Source organism: Ranitomeya variabilis, chromosome 4, assembly GCF_051348905.1.
Source record: "Ranitomeya variabilis isolate aRanVar5 chromosome 4, aRanVar5.hap1, whole genome shotgun sequence".
Lineage (NCBI taxonomy): Eukaryota > Metazoa > Chordata > Amphibia > Anura > Dendrobatidae > Ranitomeya > Ranitomeya variabilis.
The window spans coordinates 11,276,542-11,297,980 of NC_135235.1; the positions used below are offsets into that span (position 1 = coordinate 11,276,542).

At 44.6% G+C, this 21,439-nt stretch overlaps 1 protein-coding gene across 2 annotated transcripts in view; it reads right to left on the bottom strand.

Moving 5' to 3' along the window:
• The window catches only part of LOC143769425 (caspase-2-like), an 86,069-nt gene that overhangs the window by 4,196 nt on the left and 60,434 nt on the right, over positions 1–21,439 (bottom strand). For both annotated transcript variants that reach the window (XM_077257926.1, XM_077257927.1), the window contains one exon: positions 3,754–3,844. In XM_077257926.1, coding sequence (XP_077114041.1) covers positions 3,754–3,781 — 28 coding nt within the window. In that variant the 5' untranslated portion in view covers positions 3,782–3,844. The remainder of the gene's footprint in view (positions 1–3,753; positions 3,845–21,439) is intronic.

Sequence of the window (21,439 nt, forward strand, 5' to 3'; positions counted from 1 at the left end):
AATATATCTGGATGATATTCTGATTTTTTCTGATGACTGGGACTCTCATGTCCAGCAGGTCAGGAGAGTTTTTCAGGTTCTGCGGTCTAATTCTTTATGTGTGAAGGGGTCTAAGTGCGTTTTTGGGGTCCAGAAAATTTCCTTTTTGGGGTATATTTTTTCTCCCTCTTCCATTGAGATGGATCCCGTCAAGGTGCAAGCTATTTGTGACTGGACTCAGCCCTCCTCTCTTAAGGGTCTTCAGAGATTTTTGGGCTTTGCCAACTTTTACCGCCGATTTATTGCTGGTTTTTCGGATGTCGTTAAACCACTGACTGATTTGACCAGACAAGGCGCTGATGTTGCTAATTGGTCCCCTCATGCTGTAGAGGCCTTTCAGGAGCTTAAGCGCCGTTTTGCCTCTGCCCCTGTGTTGCGTCAGCCTGATGTGAATCTGCCTTTTCAGGTTGAGGTTGACGCTTCGGAGATCGGAGCTGGGGCAGTGTTGTCGCAGAAAGGTTCCGACTGCTCCGTCATTAGGCCTTGTGCCTTCTTTTCTCGCAAATTTTCGCCCGCAGAGCGGAATTATGATGTTGGGAATCGGGAGCTTTTGGCCATGAAGTGGGCGTTTGAGGAGTGGCGCCATTGGCTCGAGGGGGCTAGGCATCAGGTGGTGGTATTGACTGACCACAAAAATTTGATTTATCTTGAGACTGCCAGACGCCTGAATCCTAGACAGGCGCGCTGGTCTTTATTTTTTTCTCGCTTTAATTTTGTGGTGTCATACCTACCGGGTTCTAAGAATGTTAAGGCAGATGCCCTTTCTAGGAGTTTTGACCCGGACTCTCCTGGTAATTCTGAACCCACAGGTATCCTTAGGGAGGGAGTAATTTTGTCGGCCGTTTCTCCTGATCTGCGGCGGTCCTTGCAAGAGTTTCAGGCGGATAGACCGGATCGTTGTCCGCCTGATAGACTGTTTGTTCCGGATGATTGGACCAGCAGAGTCATCTCTGAGGTACATTCTTCTGCATTGGCAGGTCATCCCGGAATTTTTGGTACCAGGGATTTGGTGGCAAGATCCTTCTGGTGGCCTTCCCTGTCACGAGATGTGCGAGTCTTTGTGCAGTCATGTGACGTTTGTGCTCGGGCCAAGTCTTGTAGTTCTCGGGCTAGCGGACTGCTGTTGCCCTTGCCTATTCCTAAGAGGCCTTGGACACACATCTCGATGGATTTTATTTCAGATCTGCCTGTTTCCCAGAAGATGTCTGTCATCTGGGTGGTCTGTGACCGTTTCTCTAAAATGGTCCATTTGGTTCCTCTGCCCAAGTTGCCTTCTTCTTCTGAGTTGGTTCCTCTGTTTTTTCAGAATGTTGTCCGATTGCACGGTATTCCTGAGAATATTGTTTCTGACAGAGGTACCCAATTTGTGTCTAGATTTTGGCGGGCATTCTGTGCTAGGATGGGCATAGATTTGTCTTTTTCATCTGCTTTTCACCCTCAGACTAATGGCCAGACCGAGCGGACTAATCAGACCCTTGAGACATATCTGAGGTGTTTTGTCTCTGCTGACCAGGATGATTGGGTTGCTTTTTTGCCATTGGCAGAGTTCGCCCTCAATAATCGGGCCAGTTCTTCCACCTTGGTGTCCCCGTTTTTCTGTAATTCGGGGTTTCACCCTCGATTTTCCTCCGGTCAGGTGGAATCCTCGGATTGTCCTGGAGTGGATGCGGTGGTGGAGAGATTGCATCACATCTGGGGGCAGGTTATGGACAATTTGAAGTTGTCCCAGGAGAAGACTCAGCGTTTTGCCAACCGTCATCGTCGTGTTGGTTCTCGGCTTTGTGTTGGAGATTTAGTGTGGTTGTCTTCTCGTTTTGTCCCTATGAGGGTCTCTTCTCCTAAGTTTAAACCTCGGTTCATCGGCCCTTATAGAATATTGGAGATTCTTAATCCTGTTTCTTTCCGTTTGGACCTCCCTGCGTCCTTTTCCATTCATAACGTTTTTCATCGGTCGTTATTGCGCAGGTATGAGGTACCTGTTGTACCTTCAGTTGAGCCTCCTGCTCCGGTGTTGGTTGAGGGTGAGTTGGAGTACGTTGTGGAGAAAATTTTGGACTCTCGTGTTTCCAGACGGAAACTCCAGTATCTGGTCAACTGGAAGGGTTACGGCCAGGAGGATAATTCTTGGGTCAATGCATCTGATGTTCATGCTTCTGATCTTGTTCGTGCCTTCCATAGGGCTCATCCTGGTCGCCCTGGTGGATCTGGTGAGGGTTCGGTGCCCCCTCCTTGAGGGGGGGGTACTGTTGTGAATTTCGATTCTGGGCTCCCCCGGTGGCCGCTTGTGGAATTGGACTTGTCATCCTCTTTCCTGTTTCACCTGGTTCCATCAGTAGTGGGTGTCGCTATTTAAGCTCATTTCTCTGGTGGTTTCTTGCCGGTCAACAATGTTATCTGATGCCTCTCAGTGCTTGTTCCTGCTTCTAGACAACTACTAGATAAGTTGGACTTTTGTCCATGTTTTGTTTTGCCTATTTGTTCCAGTTCACAGCTGAAGTTTTGTTACTGTGTCTGGAAAGCTCTCGTTGATCAGGGATTGCTACTCTGGCGTTATGAGTTAATGCCAGAGTTTAAGGTAATCTCTGGATGGTGTTTTGTTAGTGTTTTTCTGCTGACCATGAAAGTATACTATCTGTCTTCTGCTATCTAGTAAGCGGACCTCAAATTTGCTAAGACTATTTTCCTGCTGCGTTTGTTGTTTCATCTGAACTCACCGTCATTATATGTGGGGGGCTACTGTCTTCTTTGGAATATTTCTCTAGAGGTGAGCCAGGTCTTATATTTCCCTCTGCTAGCTATTTAGGTCTTAGGCCAGAGCTGGGCATCTAGCGATAAATAGGAAATGCTACCTGGCTATTTCTAGTTGCGCGGCAGGCTTAGTTCATGGTCAGTATAGTTCCATCTTCCGAGAGCTTGTCCCTCTATAGGCTTGCTATGATCTCTGCCTGCAGAGATCATGACAGAGTTAACTGCCCTGCTGTAGTTTGAAGTAATGCGTAGAGCCCAATACTTCCTCGGCGTTCCGGCCACCGGCTACGCGCCTCAGAAGGATGTTGCCGATCTCGGGGCACGACTCCTACTGGTTCTATCTCCTTTGTGCTGTGATCTCGTTTCTCACTTCTCCACAATATACTTCGCTTCTTGTCCTTCCTTAAGATGCCGCCGCAATGAAGTGCAGGCGCAGCTCCGTAACGATCTGTCCTTTTCGCTAGGCCTCTGTCAGGATCCCACCCCTGACAGGGACCCCCCCTGGATCTTCCCAAGTAACGCTCCCCTCTCACTAGATGTTACCTGGTCAAAACCCAGTCAGCTTCTCTCTAACTTCCTATCCAACCCCCAGTTTTACCAGAGTGTGAGGAGTGGCCTAATACATAGAACCCTTTGCTCCCCCTGGTGGCCGGAGTGTGAAGTGTAATGTGTGACTGTGATACCTGGTCAGGTGAACTCCTTTAGTGCCATCAGACGTACCATCACTCCCCTTAGTGGCAGAGCGACATTACTGCAACGACCAGGACTCTGGGGCGCTGCACTGTCTTCGTGATATCACTAAGACTGCAGCGGCAGAAGGACAGTGCTAGCAAGTATAGCAGAGATTAAAAAATAAATTATTGGAAAATCCATGCGAGAAGAAATAAATGTAAAGTGGAGAGGCTGACACACGCTGACAATGTATCGGTGGGTGGGGCACTGTAAGGCCCAGCATGCAGCTCTCACCTCCTCGGCAGGCCTGGATGAAGAACATCTTGGGTTTGTTCTGCAGCTGTGGGCAGTGCGCATTGTCCAACTGTGTGAAGACGTCCTGCAGCTACGACACGAGAAGACAGAAACACACCACAAACTTACTACATGAGTGTACAACTATCCAACTGCAAGTGTAGTAATAGAAAGAAGAAAAAGTTACTGAGCTCCTTGGAGGAACGTGCCGCCACAACACCAGCTGACCAATATCACAGATCCGCCATTTCCAAGTGACGCTTTAGGCCAGTCTCATATGTCCAGATAATTTCGGTACCGGAAAAATCGGTACCGAAATTATCGGTGTCCGTGTGCCCCTGCGTTTCTGTGGCACATCAGTGTGGCACACGTGCGGCGCCCGTGTGTCGACTGGGTACCACACGCACCGTGTCAGAGACAGCGCTAGCTAGAGATAAGCGCTGTCCCCCCCACGTGGTGCTGAAGCCGCCATTCATATATTCTCTGCAGCAGCGTTTGCTGTAGAGAAGATACGAATAATCCTTTTTTTGTTTGTTTCTCGTCTTTAACATAAAGATCCAAATCCCCATACCCCTCCCACCGCCTGTGCGCCCGCCCGCTGCTATTAAAATACTCACCCGCCTTCCTCGCAGTGTCCTGTCCTGGCCGCACCTTCTACTGTATGAGCGGTCACGTGGGGCCGCCGATTACAGTCATGAATATGCGGCTCCACCTCCCATAGGGGTGGAGCCGCATATTCATTTCTGTAATGGGCGGTCCCACGTGACCGCTCATACAGGAGAAATATATATATATTAGAGACGAGGATACATGAAAGGAATGTCACCCATTTCCTCAAGATGAGCATAGAGGCGCTATCGTGCTCAAGCCATGGGTCATTCAAAAGAATTTGCTAAGGCCGAACAAGGAGTGCAGCCCACCAGCACAAGGAATGTTGAACAACGAAGCAACAGATATATAGAAATAGGGAGTTCCAGTCCAAATTCATATATAAAAATACCAATTTTATTTATTATAACAATAATCACATTTCTCAAAGAATACCATATGAACAACATAACATGCTCAGCAAGGGAAAGCAAAAAACAGTACCAGACCTGTGCGACCAGCTACTAACTGCTATTAAAGTAGTAAAGTGCTAAGTGCCACTATAGTGTTTTATGGGACATGAGAAGCCCCCCAGGATCCACTATTGTTATCTATCACCTCCCAATATCTCTGATATCACCTAAATGTCTCTATCATTCAACATATAAACATGATGAACCTGGTATGCTCTCTTACCCATATAGCAGGCAGCCGATGGTCGCACAGTGCAGCCCCAACGCGCGTTTCGCGTTGGCTTCGTCAGGGGGCGGTACTGTGGTGTGTGTAGGGGAGGTTTTTATACGATTTTCAACTGTCCTTAATTGTGCACAGAATGTAGCGCATGTGTGCCGCTGACCGCGCCGGGTACTGCATCATGTCTGGCGCCCACCATGACGGAGCGCATCCAGGGACGCCATATTGACGTCACTGAGGCGCAAACGTCACTAAAGGGCGCCGTCCACAATGCCCCGGGACACCAGTCACAGAAGACATGCGCACTGTGCACAGAAAGGTAACCCGCCCATGTCAAAAGGGGAAGAACCATGCTGCAGCGTCTGTGACCATTAACTATTTACTCATCAGTGTACCCACCACTATTACAGCGGAGACCCGTTTACAAATAAAGCAACAATCTATACACATCGACATTGTTTGTAAATACAATCATTAATTTTAACCCCTTAGTGACAGAGCCAATTTGGTACTTAATGACCGAGCCAATTTTTACAATTCTGACCAGTGTCACTTTAAGAGGTTATAACTCTGGAACGCTGCATTTCTTCGATATTACTTGCGATTATTTATGAAAAAAATGGAAATATGGCGAAAATTTTTAAAATTTTGCAATTTTCAAACTTTGTATTTTTATGCCCTTAAATCAGAGAGATATGTCACAAAAAATAGTTAATAAATAACATTTCCCACATGTCTACTTTACATTAGCACAATTTTGGAAACAATTTTTTTTTTGTTAGGGAGTTATAAGGGTTAAAAGTTGACCAGCAATTTCTCATTTTTACAACACCATTTTTTTTTAGGGACCACATCTCATTTGAAGTCATTTTGAGGGGTCTATATGATAGAAAATAACCAAGTGTGACACCATTCTAAAAACTGCACCCCTCAAGCTGCTCAAAACCACATTCAAGAAGTTTATTAACCCTTTACGTACTTCACAGGAACTGAAACAATGTGGAAGAAAAAAATGAACATTTAACTTTTTTTTGCAAACATTTTACTTCAGAACCATTTTTTTTAATTTTTACAAGTGTAAAAACAGAAATTTAACCACAAATTTTGTTGTGCAATTTTTCCTGAGTACGCCGATACCCCATATGTGGAGGTAAACCACTGTTTTGGCGCACCGCAGAGCTTGGAAGTGAAGGAGCACCGTTTGACTGTTTCAATGCAGAATTGGCTGGAATTGAGATCAGACGCCATGTCGCGTTTCGGGAGCCCCTAATGTGCCTAAACAGTGGAAACCCCCCACAAGTGATACCATTTTGGAAAGTAGACCCCTTAAGGAACTTATCTAGATGTGTGGTGAGCACTTTGAACCCCCAAGTGCTTCACAGAAGTTTATAACGTAGAGCCGTGAAAATAAAAAATCGCATTTGTTTTCACAAAAATGATTTTTTCACCCACAAATTCTTATTTTCACAAGGGTAACAAGAGAAATTAGACCACAAAAGTTGTTGTGCAATTTCTCCTGAGTACGTCAATACCCCATATGTGGGGGTAAACCACTGTTTGGGCGCACCGCAGAGCTTGGAAGTGAAGGAGCACCGTTTGACTTTTTCAATGCAGAATTGGCTGGAATTGAGATCGGATGCCATGTCGCGTTTGGAGAGCCCCTGATGTGCCTAAACAGTGGAAACCCCCCACAAGTGATACCATTTTGGAAACTAGACCCCTTAAGGAACTTATCTAGATATTCGGTGAGCACTTTGAACCCCCAAGTGCTTCACAGAAGTTTATAACGTAAAGCCGTGAAAATAAAAAATCACATTTTTTCTACAAAAATGATCTTTTTGCCCCCAAATTTTTATTTTCACAAGGGTAACAGGAGAAATTAGACCACAAAAGTTTTTGTGCAATTTCTCCTGAGTACGTCAATACCCCATATGTGGGGGTAAACCACTGTTTGGGCGCACCGCAGAGCTTGGAAGAGAAGGAGTGTCGTTTTACTTTTTCAATGTAGAATTGGCTGGAATTGAGATCGGACGCCATGTCACGTTTGGAGAGCCCCTGATGTGCCTAAACAGTGGAGACCCCCCCACAAATGACACCATTTTGGAAACTAGAACCCTTAAGGAACTTATCTAGATGTGTGGTGAGCACTTTAAACCCCCAGGTGCTTCACAGAAGTTTATAACGTAGAGCCGTGAAAATAAAAAAATCGAATTTTTTCTACAAAAATGATCTTTTTGCCTCCAAATTTTTATTTTACCAAGGGTAACAGGAGAAAATGGACACCAGAAGTTGTTGTACAATTTGTCTTGAGTACGCCGACACCCCGTATGTGGGGGTAAACCACTGTTTGGGTGCATGGCTGAGCTCGGAAGCAAAGGAGCGCCATTTGACTTTTCAATGCAAAATTGACTGGAATTGAGATCGGACGCCATGTCGCGTTTTGAGAGCCCCTGATGTGCCTAAACAGTAGAAACCCCCCAAAAGTGACCCCATTTTGGAAACTAGACCCCCCATGGAACTTATCTAGATGTGTAGTGAGAACTTTGAATGCCCAAGTGCATCACAGAAGTTTATAATGCAGAGTCGTGAAAATAAAAAATATTTTTTTTTTAACAATAAAGATTTTTTAGCCCCCAAGTTTTTATTTTCACAAGGGTAACAAGAGAAATTGGACCCCAAAAGTTGTTGTCCAATTTGTCCTGAGTATGCTGGTACCCCATATGTGGGGGTAAACCACTGCTTGGGCGCACGGCAGAGCTCGGAAGGGAAGGAGCGCCATTTTGGAATGCAGACTTTGATAGAATTGTCTGCGGGCGTTATGTTGCGTTTGCAGACCCCTAATGTACCTAAACAGTAGAAACTCCCAACAAGTGACCCCATTTTGGAAAATAGACCCCCCAAGGAACTTATCTAGATATGTGGTGAGAACTTTGAATGCCCAAGTGCTTCACAGAAGTTTATAATGCATAGTAGTGAAAATAAAAAATATTTTTTTTTCCCCACAAAAAAGATTTTTTTAGCTCCCAAATTTTTATTTTCACAAGGGCAACAAGAGAAATTGGACCCCAAAAGTTGTTGTCCAATTTGTCTTGAGTATGCTGGTACCCAACATGTGGGGGTAAACCACTGTTTGGGCGCACGGCAGAGCTCGGAAGAGAAGGAGCGCCATTTTGGAATGCAGACTTTGATAGAATTGTCTGCGGGCGTTATGTTGCGTTTGCAGACCCCTAATGTACCTAAACAGTAGAAACTCCCAACAATTGACCCCATTTTGGAAAATAGACCCCCCAAGGAACTTATCTAGATATGTGGTGAGAACTTTGAATGCCCAAGTGCTTCACAGAAGTTTATAATGCATAGTAGTGAAAATAAAAAATATTTTTTTTTCCCACAAAAAAGATTTTTTTAGCCCCCAAATTTTTATTTTCACAAGGGTAACAAGAGAAATTGGACCCCAAAAGTTGTTGTCCAATTTGTCCTGAGTATGCTGGTACCCAATATGTGGGGGTAAACCACTGTTTGGGCGCACGGCAGAGCTTGGAAGAGAAGGAGCGCCATTTTGGAATTCAGACTTTGATAGAATTGTCTGTGGGTGTTATGTTGCGTTTGCAGAGCCCCTGATGTACCTAAACAGTAGAAACCCCCCACAAGTGACCAAATTTTGGAAACTAGACCCCCTAAGGAACTTATCTAGATATGTGGTGAGAACTTTGAATGCTCAAGTGCTTCACAGAAGTTTATAATGCAGAGTAGTGAAAATAAAAAAATATTTTTTTTTCCCACAAAAAAGATTTTTAGCCCCCAAGTTTTTATTTTCACAAGGGTAACAGGAGAAATTGGACCCCAAAAGTTGTTGTCCAATTTGTCCTGAGTATGCTGGTACCCAATATGTGGGGGTAAACCACTGTTTGGGCGCACGGCAGAGCTCGGAAGAGGAGCGCCATTTTGGAATTCAGACTTTGATAGAATTGTCTGTGGGTGTTATGTTGCGTTTGCAGAGCCCCTGATGTACCTAAACAGTAGAAACCCCCCACAAGTGACCAAATTTTGGAAACTAGACCCCCTAAGGAACTTATCTAGATATGTGGTGAGAACTTTGAATGCTCAAGTGCTTCACAGAAGTTTATAATGCAGAGTAGTGAAAATAAAAAAATATTTTTTTTTCCCACAAAAAAGATTTTTAGCCCCCAAGTTTTTATTTTCACAAGGGTAACAGGAGAAATTGGACCCCAAAAGTTGTTGTCCAATTTATCCCGAGTACGCTGATGCACCATATGTGGGGGTAAACCACTGGTTGGGCGCACGGCAGAGCTCAGAAGGGAGGGAGCACCATTTGACTTTTTTAGCGCAAAATTGGCTGTCGTGTTTGGAGACCCCCCTGATGTACCTAAACAGTGGAAACCCCCAAATTATAACTCCAACCCTAACTCCAACACACCCCTAACCCTAATCTTAACCCGATCCATAATCCTAATCACAACCCTAACGATAATCACAACCCTAACCCCAAAACAGCCCTAATCTCAACCCTAACCATAACCCTAATCAAAACCCTAAATCCAACACACCCCTAACCCTAATCCCAAACGTAACCCTAATCCCAACCCTAATCCAAACCCTAATCCCAACTCTAACCCTAACTTTAGCCCCAACCCTAACCCTAACTTTAGCCCCAACCCTAACCATAACTTTAGCCCTGTCGTCACAAAAAAAGTTCAATGTAACCTTTTTTTTGTACGTCGCGTCCGCCATTTCCGCGCATGCGTGGCCGTAACTCTGCCCCCTCCTCCCCAGGACATAGACTGGGCAGCGGATGCGTTGAAAAACTGCATCCGCTGCCCACGTTGTGCACAATTTTCACAACGTGCGTCGGTACGTCGGGCCGACGCATTGCGACCGCCCCGTACCGACGCAAGTGTGATAGAAGCCTAAGGCTACTTTCACACTAGCGTCGTACTCGGCCCATCGCAGTGTGCCGGGCCGACGTATCGACGCTAGCGTTGTAAGCGCCGCACAACGGGTGCAGCGGATGCTGTTTTTTCAACGCATCCGCTGCCCCATTGTGAGGGGAGGCGGGGGCGGAGTTCCGGCCGCGCATGCGCGGTCGGAAATGGCGGACACGTCGCACAAAAAAGTTACATGTAGCTTTTTTTGTGCCGACGGTCTGCCAAAGCACGACGCATCCGTCGCACGACGGATGCGACATGTGGCAATCCGTCGCAATGCGTCGCTAATGCAAGCCAATGGAGAAAAAACGCATCCTGCAAGCACTTTTGCAGGATGCGTTTTTTCTCCGACGCATTGCGACGGAAGCCAAAAAACGCTAGTGTGAAAGTAGCCTAACCCTAACCCTAGCCCTAACCCTAAATTTAGCCCCAACCCTAACCCTAGCCCTAACTCTAACCCTAACTCTAGCCCTAACCCTAACTCTAACCCTAACCCTAACCCTAACTCTAACCCTAACCCTAATTTTAGCCCCAACTCGTCTTCTCCTGCCGGCCGGCAGATGGCAGCAGATGGCGGGCGCACTGCGCATGCGCCCGCCATAAGGAAAAAGCCGGCTGGCAGAAGACAGAAGAGGACCCAGGGACACCGGGTGAGTATGTTAGGGTCCCCGAATCCCCCTATTTCTCTGTCCTCTGATGTGTGATCACATCAGAGGACAGAGAAATACAGATCGCTTTTTTTTTTTTTTCTTTTGCGGTCGCCGGTAAACTGTTAATTACCGGCGATCGCAAAACAGGGGTCGGTGCAAACCGACCCCGATCATGTTCTTTGGGGTCTCGGCTACCCCCGGCAGCCGAGACCCCAAAGATCTTCCGGGTGCCGGGCGGCGGGCGTACTGCGCGTGCGCCCGCCATTTTTTCCCGGAAAAAAGATGGCGGCGCCCATGGGGACCCACGAGGAGCACCGGGGGAGGTAGGTAAGTATCGGGGGGCTATTGGGGGCCATCGGGGACCCTATTTCTCTGTCCTCCGATGTGCGATCACATCGGAGGACAGAGAAATTAAACAGCACATCACGTTTTTTTTTTTTTGTTGCGACCGCCGGTAAACGGTTAATTACCGGCGATCGCAACTCGGGGGTCGGTAAAAAATCCCCGAATCATATTCTCTGGGGTCTCGGCTACCCTCGGCAACCGAGACCGCAGAGAAAATCCGACTCTGGGGGGCGCTATTCACTTTTTCCACAGCGCCGTTAATTAACGGCGCTGTGGTTTAAGTACCCTTAGCGGCCGCCGTTAAAAGGCGTATCGGCGGTCGTTAAGGGGTTAAAATTGAACTTGTGCACATTACTGCAGACGCAGCGCTATTTAGTGAAGAAGCATACAGTACATCCACATAACATTAAATATGTGACAATACAAATATGGACTGTTCTTATAACATCTATCATTAATCTATTTACAAATACCGTCCTTAACCCCTTAGTGACAGAGCCAATTTGGTACTTAATGACCGAGCCAATTTTTACAATTCTGACCACTGTCACTTTAAGAGGTTATAACTCTGGAACGCTTTATCGGATCCCACTGATTCTGAGATTGTTTTTTCGTGACATATTGAACTTCAAGTTAGTGGTAACATTTCTTCGATATTACTTGCGATTATTTATGAAAAAAATGGAAATATGGCGAAAATTTTTAAAATTTTGCAATTTTCAAACTTTGTATTTTTATGCCCTTAAATCAGAGAGATATGTCACAAAAATTAGTTAATAAATAACATTTCCCACATGTCTACTTTACATTAGCACAATTTTGGAAACAATTTTTTTTTTTGTTAGGGAGTTATAAGGGTTAAAAGTTGACCAGCAATTTCTCATTTTTACAACACTATTTTTTTTTAGGGACCACATCTCATTTGAAGTCATTTTGAGGGGTCTATATGATAGAAAATAACCAAGTGTGACACCATTCTAAAAACTGCACCCCTCAAGGTGCTCAAAACCACATTCAAGAAGTTTATTAACCCTTTACGTACTTCACAGGAACTGAAACAATGTGGAAGAAAAAAATGAACATTTAACTTTTTTTTGCAAACATTTTACTTCAGAACCATTTTTTTTAATTTTTACAAGTGTAAAAACAGAAATTTAACCACAAATTTTGTTGTGCAATTTTTCCTGAGTACCCCATATGTGGAGGTAAACCACTGTTTGGGCGCACCGCAGAGCTTGGAAGTGAAGGAGCACCGTTTGACTGTTTCAATGCAGAATTGGCTGGAATTGAGATCAGACGCCATGTCGCGTTTCGGGAGCCCCTAATGTGCCTAAACAGTGGAAACCCCCCACAAGTGATACCATTTTGGAAACTAGACCCCTTAAGGAACTTATCTAGATGTGTGGTGAGCACTTTGAACCCCCAAGTGCTTCACAGAAGTTTATAACGTAGAGCCGTGAAAATAAAAAATCGCATTTGTTTTCACAAAAATGATTTTTTCGCCCACAAATTCTTATTTTCACAAGGGTAACAGGAGAAATTAGACCACAAAAGTTGTTGTGCAATTTCTCCTGAGTACGTCAATACCCCATATGTGGGGGTAAACCACTGTTTGGGCGCACCGCAGAGCTTGGAAGTGAAGGAGCACCGTTTGACTTTTTCAATGCAGAATTGGCTGGAATTGAGATCGGATGCCATGTCGCGATTGGAGAGCCCCTGATGTGCCTAAACAGTGGAAACCCCCCACAAGTGATACCATTTTAGAAACTAGACCCCTTAAGGAACTTATCTAGATATTCGATGAGCACTTTGAACCCCCAAGTGCTTCACAGAAGTTTATAACGTAAAGCCGTGAAAATAAAAAAATCGCATTTTTTCTACAAAAATGATATTTTTGCCTCCAAATTTTTATTTTACCAAGGGTAACAGGAGAAAATGGACACCAGAAGTTGTTGTACAATTTGTCTTGAGTACGCCGACACCCCGTATGTGGGGGTAAACCACTGTTTGGGTGCATGGCTGAGCTCGGAAGCAAAGGAGCGCCATTTGACTTTTCAATGCAAAATTGACTGGAATTGAGATCGGACGCCATGTCGCGTTTGGAGAGCCCCTGATGTGCCTAAACAGTAGAAACCCCCCAAAAGTGACCCCATTTTGGAAACTAGACCCCCCATGGAACTTATCTAGATGTGTAGTGAGAACTTTGAATGCCCAAGTGCATCACAGAAGTTTATAATGCAGAGTCGTGAAAATAAAAAATATTTTTTTTTTAACAATAAAGATTTTTTAGCCCCCAAGTTTTTATTTTCACAAGGATAACAAGAGAAATTGGACCCCAAAAGTTGTTGTCCAATTTGTCCTGAGTATGCTGGTACCCAATATGTGGGGGTAAACCACTGTTTGGGCGCACGGCAGAGCTCGGAAGAGAAGGAGCGCCATTTTGGAATTCAGACTTTGATAGAATTGTCTGTGGGTGTTATGTTGCGTTTGCAGAGCCCCTGATGTACCTAAACAGTAGAAACCCCCCACAAGTGACCAAATTTTGGAAACTAGACCCCCTAAGGAACTTATCTAGATATGTGGTGAGAACTTTGAATGCTCAAGTGCTTCACAGAAGTTTATAATGCAGAGTAGTGAAAATAAAAAAATATTTTTTTTTCCCACAAAAAAGATTTTTAGCCCCCAAGTTTTTATTTTCACAAGGGTAACAGGAGAAATTGGACCCCAAAAGTTGTTGTCCAATTTGTCCTGAGTATGCTGGTACCCAATATGTGGGGGTAAACCACTGTTTGGGCGCACGGCAAAGCTCGGAAGAGGAGCGCCATTTTGGAATTCAGACTTTGATAGAATTGTCTGTGGGTGTTATGTTGCGTTTGCAGAGCCCCTGATGTACCTAAACAGTAGAAACCCCCCACAAGTGACCAAATTTTGGAAACTAGACCCCCTAAGGAACTTATCTAGATATGTGGTGAGAACTTTGAATGCTCAAGTGCTTCACAGAAGTTTATAATGCAGAGTAGTGAAAATAAAAAAATATTTTTTTTTCCCACAAAAAAGATTTTTAGCCCCCAAGTTTTTATTTTCACAAGGGTAACAGGAGAAATTGGACCCCAAAAGTTGTTGTCCAATTTATCCCGAGTACGCTGATGCCCCATATGTGGGGGTAAACCACTGTTTGGGCGCACGGCAGAGCTCAGAAGGGAGGGAGCACCATTTGACTTTTTTAGCGCAAAATTGGCTGTCGTGTTTGGAGACCCCCCTGATGTACCTAAACAGTGGAAACCCCCAAATTATAACTCCAACCCTAACTCCAACACACCCCTAACCCTAATCTTAACCCGATCCATAATCCTAATCACAACCCTAACGATAATCACAACCCTAACCCCAAAACAGCCCTAATCTCAACCCTAACCATAACCCTAATCAAAACCCTAAATCCAACACACCCCTAACCCTAATCCCAAACGTAACCCTAATCCCAACCCTAATCCAAACCCTAATCCCAACTCTAACCCTAACTTTAGCCCCAACCCTAACCCTAACTTTAGCCCCAACCCTAACCATAACTTTAGCCCTGTCGTCACAAAAAAAGTTCAATGTAACCTTTTTTTTGTACGTCGCGTCCGCCATTTCCGCGCATGCGTGGCCGTAACTCTGCCCCCTCCTCCCCAGGACATAGACTGGGCAGCGGATGCGTTGAAAAACTGCATCCGCTGCCCACGTTGTGCACAATTTTCACAACGTGCGTCGGTACGTCGGGCCGACGCATTGCGACCGCCCCGTACCGACGCAAGTGTGATAGAAGCCTAAGGCTACTTTCACACTAGCGTCGTACTCGGCCCATCGCAGTGTGCCGGGCCGACGTACCGACGCTAGCGTTGTAAGCGCCGCACAACGGGTGCAGCGGATGCTGTTTTTTCAACGCATCCGCTGCCCCATTGTGAGGGGAGGCGGGGGCGGAGTTCCGGCCGCGCATGCGCGGTCAGAAATGGCGGACACGTCGCACAAAAAAGTTACATGTAGCTTTTTTTGTGCCGACGGTCCGCCAAAGCACGACGCATCCGTCGCACGACGGATGCGACATGTGGCAATCCGTCGCAATGCGTCGCTAATGCAAGCCAATGGAGAAAAAACGCATCCCGCAAGCACTTTTGCAGGATGTGTTTTTTCTCCGACGCATTGCGACGGAAGCTAAAAAACGCTAGTGTGAAAGTAGCCTAACCCTAACCCTAACCCTAAATTTAGCCCCAACCCTAACCCTAGCCCTAACCCTAACTCTAACCCTAGCCCTAACCCTAACTCTAGCCCTAACCCTAACTCTAACCCTAACTCTAACCCTAATTTTAGCCCCAACTCGTCTTCTCCTGCCGGCCGGCAGATGGCAGCAGATGGCGGGCGCACTGCGCATGCGCCCGCCATAAGGAAAAAGCCGGCTGGCAGGAGAAGACAGAAGAGGACCCAGGGACACCGGGGTGAGTATGTTAGGGTCCCCGAATCCCCCTATTTCTCTGTCCTCTGATGTGTGATCACATCAGAGGACAGAGAATTACAGATCGCTTTTTTTTTTTTTTTGCGGTCGCCGGTAAACTGTTAATTACCGGCGATCGCAAAACAGGGGTCGGTGCAAACCGACCCCGATCATGTTCTTTGGGGTCTCGGCTACCCCCGGCAGCCGAGACCCCAAAGATCTTCCGGGTGCCGGGCGGCGGGCGTACTGCGCGTGCGCCCGCCATTTTTTCCCGGAAAAAAGATGGCGGCGCCCATGGGGACCCACGAGGAGCACCGAGGGAGATAGGTGAGTATTGGGGGGCTACCGGAGGCCATCGGGGACCCTATTTCTCTGTCCTCCGATGTGCGATCACATCGGAGGACAGAGAAATTAAACGGCACATCGCGTTTTTTTTTTTTGTTGCGACCGCCGGTAAACGGTTAATTACCGGCGATCGCAACTCGGGGGTCGGTAAAAAACCCCCGAATCATGTTCTCTGGGGTCTCGGCTACCCTCGGCAACCGAGACCCCAGAGAAAATCCGACTCTGGGGGGCGCTATTCACTTTTTCCACAGCGCCGTTAATTAACGGCGCTGTGGTTTAAGTACCCTTAGCGGCCGCCGTTAAAAGGCGTATCGGCGGTCGTTAAGGAGTTAATATTAGAATTAAACCTGTGCATAGTCCTGCAGACGCAGCGCTATTTAGTGAAAAAGCATACAATACGGAATATATCCACATGACGGTAAATATGTGCCCATACAAAACGTGACTATTATCCTTGTGTTATTAAATCTAAATACATCTTGTAAACATACATAGTTAGTGCAATGATACATATACTATTAACAGTGATGCTGCTTAATAGGTTTCCCCATAAGTTACATGTTTTGGACCCATCTTCCAGATTTTATGGTAGGACATACTCCCCCAACATTCCATCATAATGTTCTTTGAAATGTGCTTGCTTTGGCGTCATCACATGTACTCTAAAGCTATATTCTATATTAAAAACAAGAACAAGACATAAGTAAAAATTAAAAAAACACACAGAATACAAGATATAAAATATATGGAGACTCAATTACAAAAAGGAACTGAAGCTAACTTGTTCATTTAGGCCCGCTGGAGCTACCGTATTCAGAACAGTGATCCCACGACACTCATGTTGTGCCAATTTTCTTTTTAAATCACCTCCTCTGATGCCTGTACGTATCCTATCTATCCCCCTAATTTTTAATTCTTTCGGGTTACAGTTATGGTATGCCCTAAAATGCTTTGGGATTGGTTTTAAGTTGGCCACATCTTCCACGTCACGTGATGCATGTCTGTCTCTCACGTGTTCCCGTGTACGAACACGCAATTCCTGAGACGTGAGACCTACATATATTAGATTGCATGAACATACTGCGTAGTATACCACAAATGTGGTGCTGCAGCTAATGTAGTCTCTAATTTGAAATTCCTTCTTGCCATCCGATGACGTGAAAGATGTGGCCCTCTCCAGGTTTTTGCACGCAAAGCAATCCCCACATGGATAGAATCCGTTTTTCTGTTTGCCGGCATTGAATGGATCCTGGGTCTTTGCCACTTAGTGGCTATGTACCACCATATCACGAATATTACCATTTCTTCGTGCTGTAAGGAGGGGTCTGTCTGAAAGGCATTTCTGCAGAATCAAATCTGTTTTTAGAATGGGCCAGTGTTTTTGTAAGATGTCTCTCATCATTTCCCACCTATGATTATAGGTGGAGATGAATCTGACTTCATTCTCCCCCATTTTTTTGTCTTTCCTTTTCGGTCTTAATAGTTCATTTCTGTTTGCCCTTTTAGCCCTTACATACCCTTTTCTAATGGACCGCCGACTATACCCCCGTGGATTAAAGCGTTCACTTAGATCCTTCGCTTGTTCCTCAAACATGTGGTCAGATGTACATATTCGTCGTGCCCGCAAAAACTGTCCTATAGGGATGGCTTTTATTGTGGACCGAGGATGAGATGATGATGCGTGCAACAAGGCGTTCACTGAAGTCTCTTTACGGTACATGTCCGTATAGATATACCCATTCTCCTGCACTTTCAAGGTAATATCTAAAAAGGGAATCTCCTTTTTGTTGTATATATAGGTCAACTTGATGTTGGAGCTGTTGCAATTAAGTCCCACCATAAACTGCTGTAGTTCAGAGACAGGGCCCTGCCAGATGAACAGAATATCATCAATATATCTGTACCATCCTAGAATTTGGGGGGAGGCCTGCGCGCCCTCAAGCATTATACCTCTTTCCCAATATCCCAAAAATAAATTAGCATACGAAGGCGCACAGGCCGCCCCCATGGCATTGCCCTGTCTCTGTAGAAAAAAAACGATCTTTAAAAACAAAAAAAATATGTGTGAGAACAAAATCCAACAGCTCCAACACCAGTTCCCTTGTATCGGCCTCCAAATTACTGGACTCCAGAAAAAACCTTGTTGCTCGAATCCCCTCCGTATGGCGAATGCTGGTGTACAGCGATTCGACATCCGCCGTTACTAGAACCATATCATCCTCGATAACCACACCATCAACCCTCCCCAGGACGTCCGTAGTATCCCTGACATAGGAGGGTAACGTTTCGACCTGTGGTCGTAAGTAATGTTCAATGAATTTGCATGTTGTATCACATAGTCCTCCTATGCCAGAGACAATCGGACACCCTGGTGGAGATGTTGGGTCCTTATGGACTTTGGGGATTAGATAGAATGTTGGAACCACCGGATGTTGTATTAATAATCCATCCAAAGTCTTCTTAGAGATTATACCTCTTTCAAAAGCTATTTCCAAGATATTATATATCTGTTTTTGGAATTTTGGCATGGGGTTTTGCGGCAACTGAGTATAGGTATCTTTATTGCGCAATTGTCTGAAGGATTCTCGTTCGTACCTCTCCACAGGCCAGATGACAACGTTTCCCCCCTTGTCAGCTGGTTTTATGACAACATCATCCCATTTCTTAATCTCCTCTAATGCCTGTCTTTGTGCAACACTAAGATTATCCCTTTTCTTATAGTTATTGATATTCCTGAAATCCTCCTTCACTAATCTCGTGAATATTTCCACCTGTGGGCACAGTGACAAGGGGGGAAAAGTGGTACATCTAGCAGCTATAGGAGGTGGAGAGGTACTTACCATAGCAGGATTAGACTCGCGTTCTAATTCCTCAACATTTTTCAATGCCTCCAATTCCACTGGATCAGTTATTCCATAAGAAGAAGAACGTTGGTAGTGCAATCTCTTAAGAATAATTTTTCGTGAGAAGAGATTAAGGTTTTTTACTGCTGAGAAAAAGTCAAAGTTATTACATGGGGAAAATGATAATCCCAACCCAAGTACTTCCTTTTGTGACTTAGATAAAATATGTGTGGATAAGTTAATTACCTCAAGAGTGTTTGTTTTTGTTATCTTATCCATCCTTGGGGATGCTATACTTTTACGCTTATTGCCAAATTTCCCATTTTTCCACTAATTTCTCACATGATCCTTTCTTTCCCATGATGTTCTACCAGTATCCACATTTTGTGTCTTATCCTCAGCCGAGGACACAGAGGATAATGAAGCTGATCGACTCCTTGAATAGGGTCTCCTAGATGGGTGGCGTTTCTGCCACTTATAGACTCGATCTTGTTGTAAGTCTGCCATATCCCGTTGGTATTTCTTAGTTTTAAGTTGTACTACTTCTGTTTCCCATTTTTTCAAAGCCAAATCCACCTCATTCTTAAATTTTGGCACCATGTCTCCTACCAGGCACTTATTAATGTCGTTTTGGACTACATTTAATTCTGCATCCAGCTCCTTTAGTTGTTTCTCATTGAATTTAGACAGAAGTTCCATGAACTTCCGAGAGCATGTAGTAGCTGCTTCTTCCCATTGTTTCACAAATTCTGTATCATTAACAGTAAATGATGGGAATACTTGGACACGTAGTCCCCGGGGAATCAGACCACATCCCAAATACTTCTCCAGAAAAGCCCTACACTATGTTCCAAATTATTATGCAAATGACATTTTTCTCTGATTTTCCTAAATGGTCGGTGCAAATGACAGTCAGTCTAATAAAAGTCATCACCCGTTAGATTATACATCAAATTTTATTGAAGAAACCTCCCAATGATAACAGTATAATATCCAAAATGAATAAAACCCCACAATGCGCTGTTCCAAATTATTACGCACAGTAGAATTTCTAAACATTTGATATAAAGAACTGAAAAGTCTCATTTGTGGAATTTGCAGCCTTAGGAGGTCACATTCACTGAGCAAAAAAGCCATTTAACGCCAAAACATCCTAACAGGCCAAGTTACATGTAACATAGGAGCCTTCTTTGATGTCACCTTCACAATTCTTGCATCCATTGAACTTGTGAGTTTTTGGAGAGTTTCTTGTATTTCTTCCCTCCCAGAGCTGCTGTTTTGATGTGAACGGCCTCCCACCCTCATAGATCTTTTGCTTGATGATCCTCCAAAGGTTCTCTATAGGGTTGAGGTCAGGGGAAGATGGTGGCCACACCATGAGTTTATCTCCTTTTATGCCCATAGCAGCCAATGACTCGGAGGTTTCTTTGCAGCATGAGATGGGGCATTGTCAGTATGAAGACCATTTTGCTCCTGAAGACACGTTTCTGATGTTTCTGCTTTTTATACCATGGAGGAAAGTTGTCAGTCAGAAACTCTATATACTTTGCAGAGGTCATTTTCACACCTTCAGGAACCTTAAAGGGCCCTACCAGCTGTTCTGGACCAAAACATGACTCCTCCACCTCCTTGCTGACGTCGCAGCCTTGTTGGGACATGGTGGCCATGCACCAACCATCCACTACTCCATCCATCTGGACCATCCAGGGTTGCTCGACACTTATCAGTAAACAAGACTGCTTGAAAAATAGTCTTCATGTATGTGTGGGCCCAATACAACCATTTCTGCTTGTGATCACTGTTTAGGGGTGGCTGAATAGTAGGTTTATGCACCACAGCAAGCCTTTGAAGGATCCTACACCTTGAGGTTCGAGGGACTCCAGAGGCACCAGCAGCTTCAAATAACTGTTTGCTGCTTTGTAATGGTATTTTGGCAGCTGCACTCTTAATTCAATGAATTTGTCTGGCAGAAACCTTCCTCAATATGCCTTTATCTGCATGAACTCTGTTTCAGTCATAAATCTCTTCATAGTATGATGATCACTCCTAAGTTTTTGTGAAATATCTAATGTTTTCATCCCTTCACCAAGGCATTGCACTATTTAACGCTTTTCAGCAGCAGAGAGATCCTTTTTATTTCCCATGTTACTTGAAAACTGTGGCCTGCTTAATAATGTGGAACATCATTTTTAAGTAGTTTTCCTTTAATTAGAATCACCTGGAAAACTAATTATCACATGTGTTTAAGATTGATTTCAGTGATCCATTGAGCCCTGAGACACAATATCATCCACGAGTTTATTTGAAAAACAAAACGATTAAATCTTTATGACACTTAAATCCAATTTGCATAATAATTTGGAACACGGTGTATTCCACCATAGGCAGGTGCGTTTATTTAACAGTTCCTTATAAGTTATAGTTAAACCAGTGGTGTCTCCAACTTTAAAATCACTGGTACCATTAGCGCCCTCACTGAACACTTTATCTAGCTGAGTCAGCCACGCTTTTTTGCGTTCACGATAATCCATCTCTTCCACAATGGTAGCTGTAAGGATACAGAATACAATAGCATAACTTAATCCAATAATGCATACAATCCTGCTCCTGTTTGTCCATCACACCATCAATGGACCACCAACATAGGGCCACCAAATCACTCCATAGGAGGACACTCCATACTTGAAGCATTAAATATATAGAAAAAGGGAGTTCCAGTCCAAATTCATATATGAAAATACCAATTTTATTTATTATAACAATAATCACATTTCTCAAAGAATACCATATGAACAACATAACATG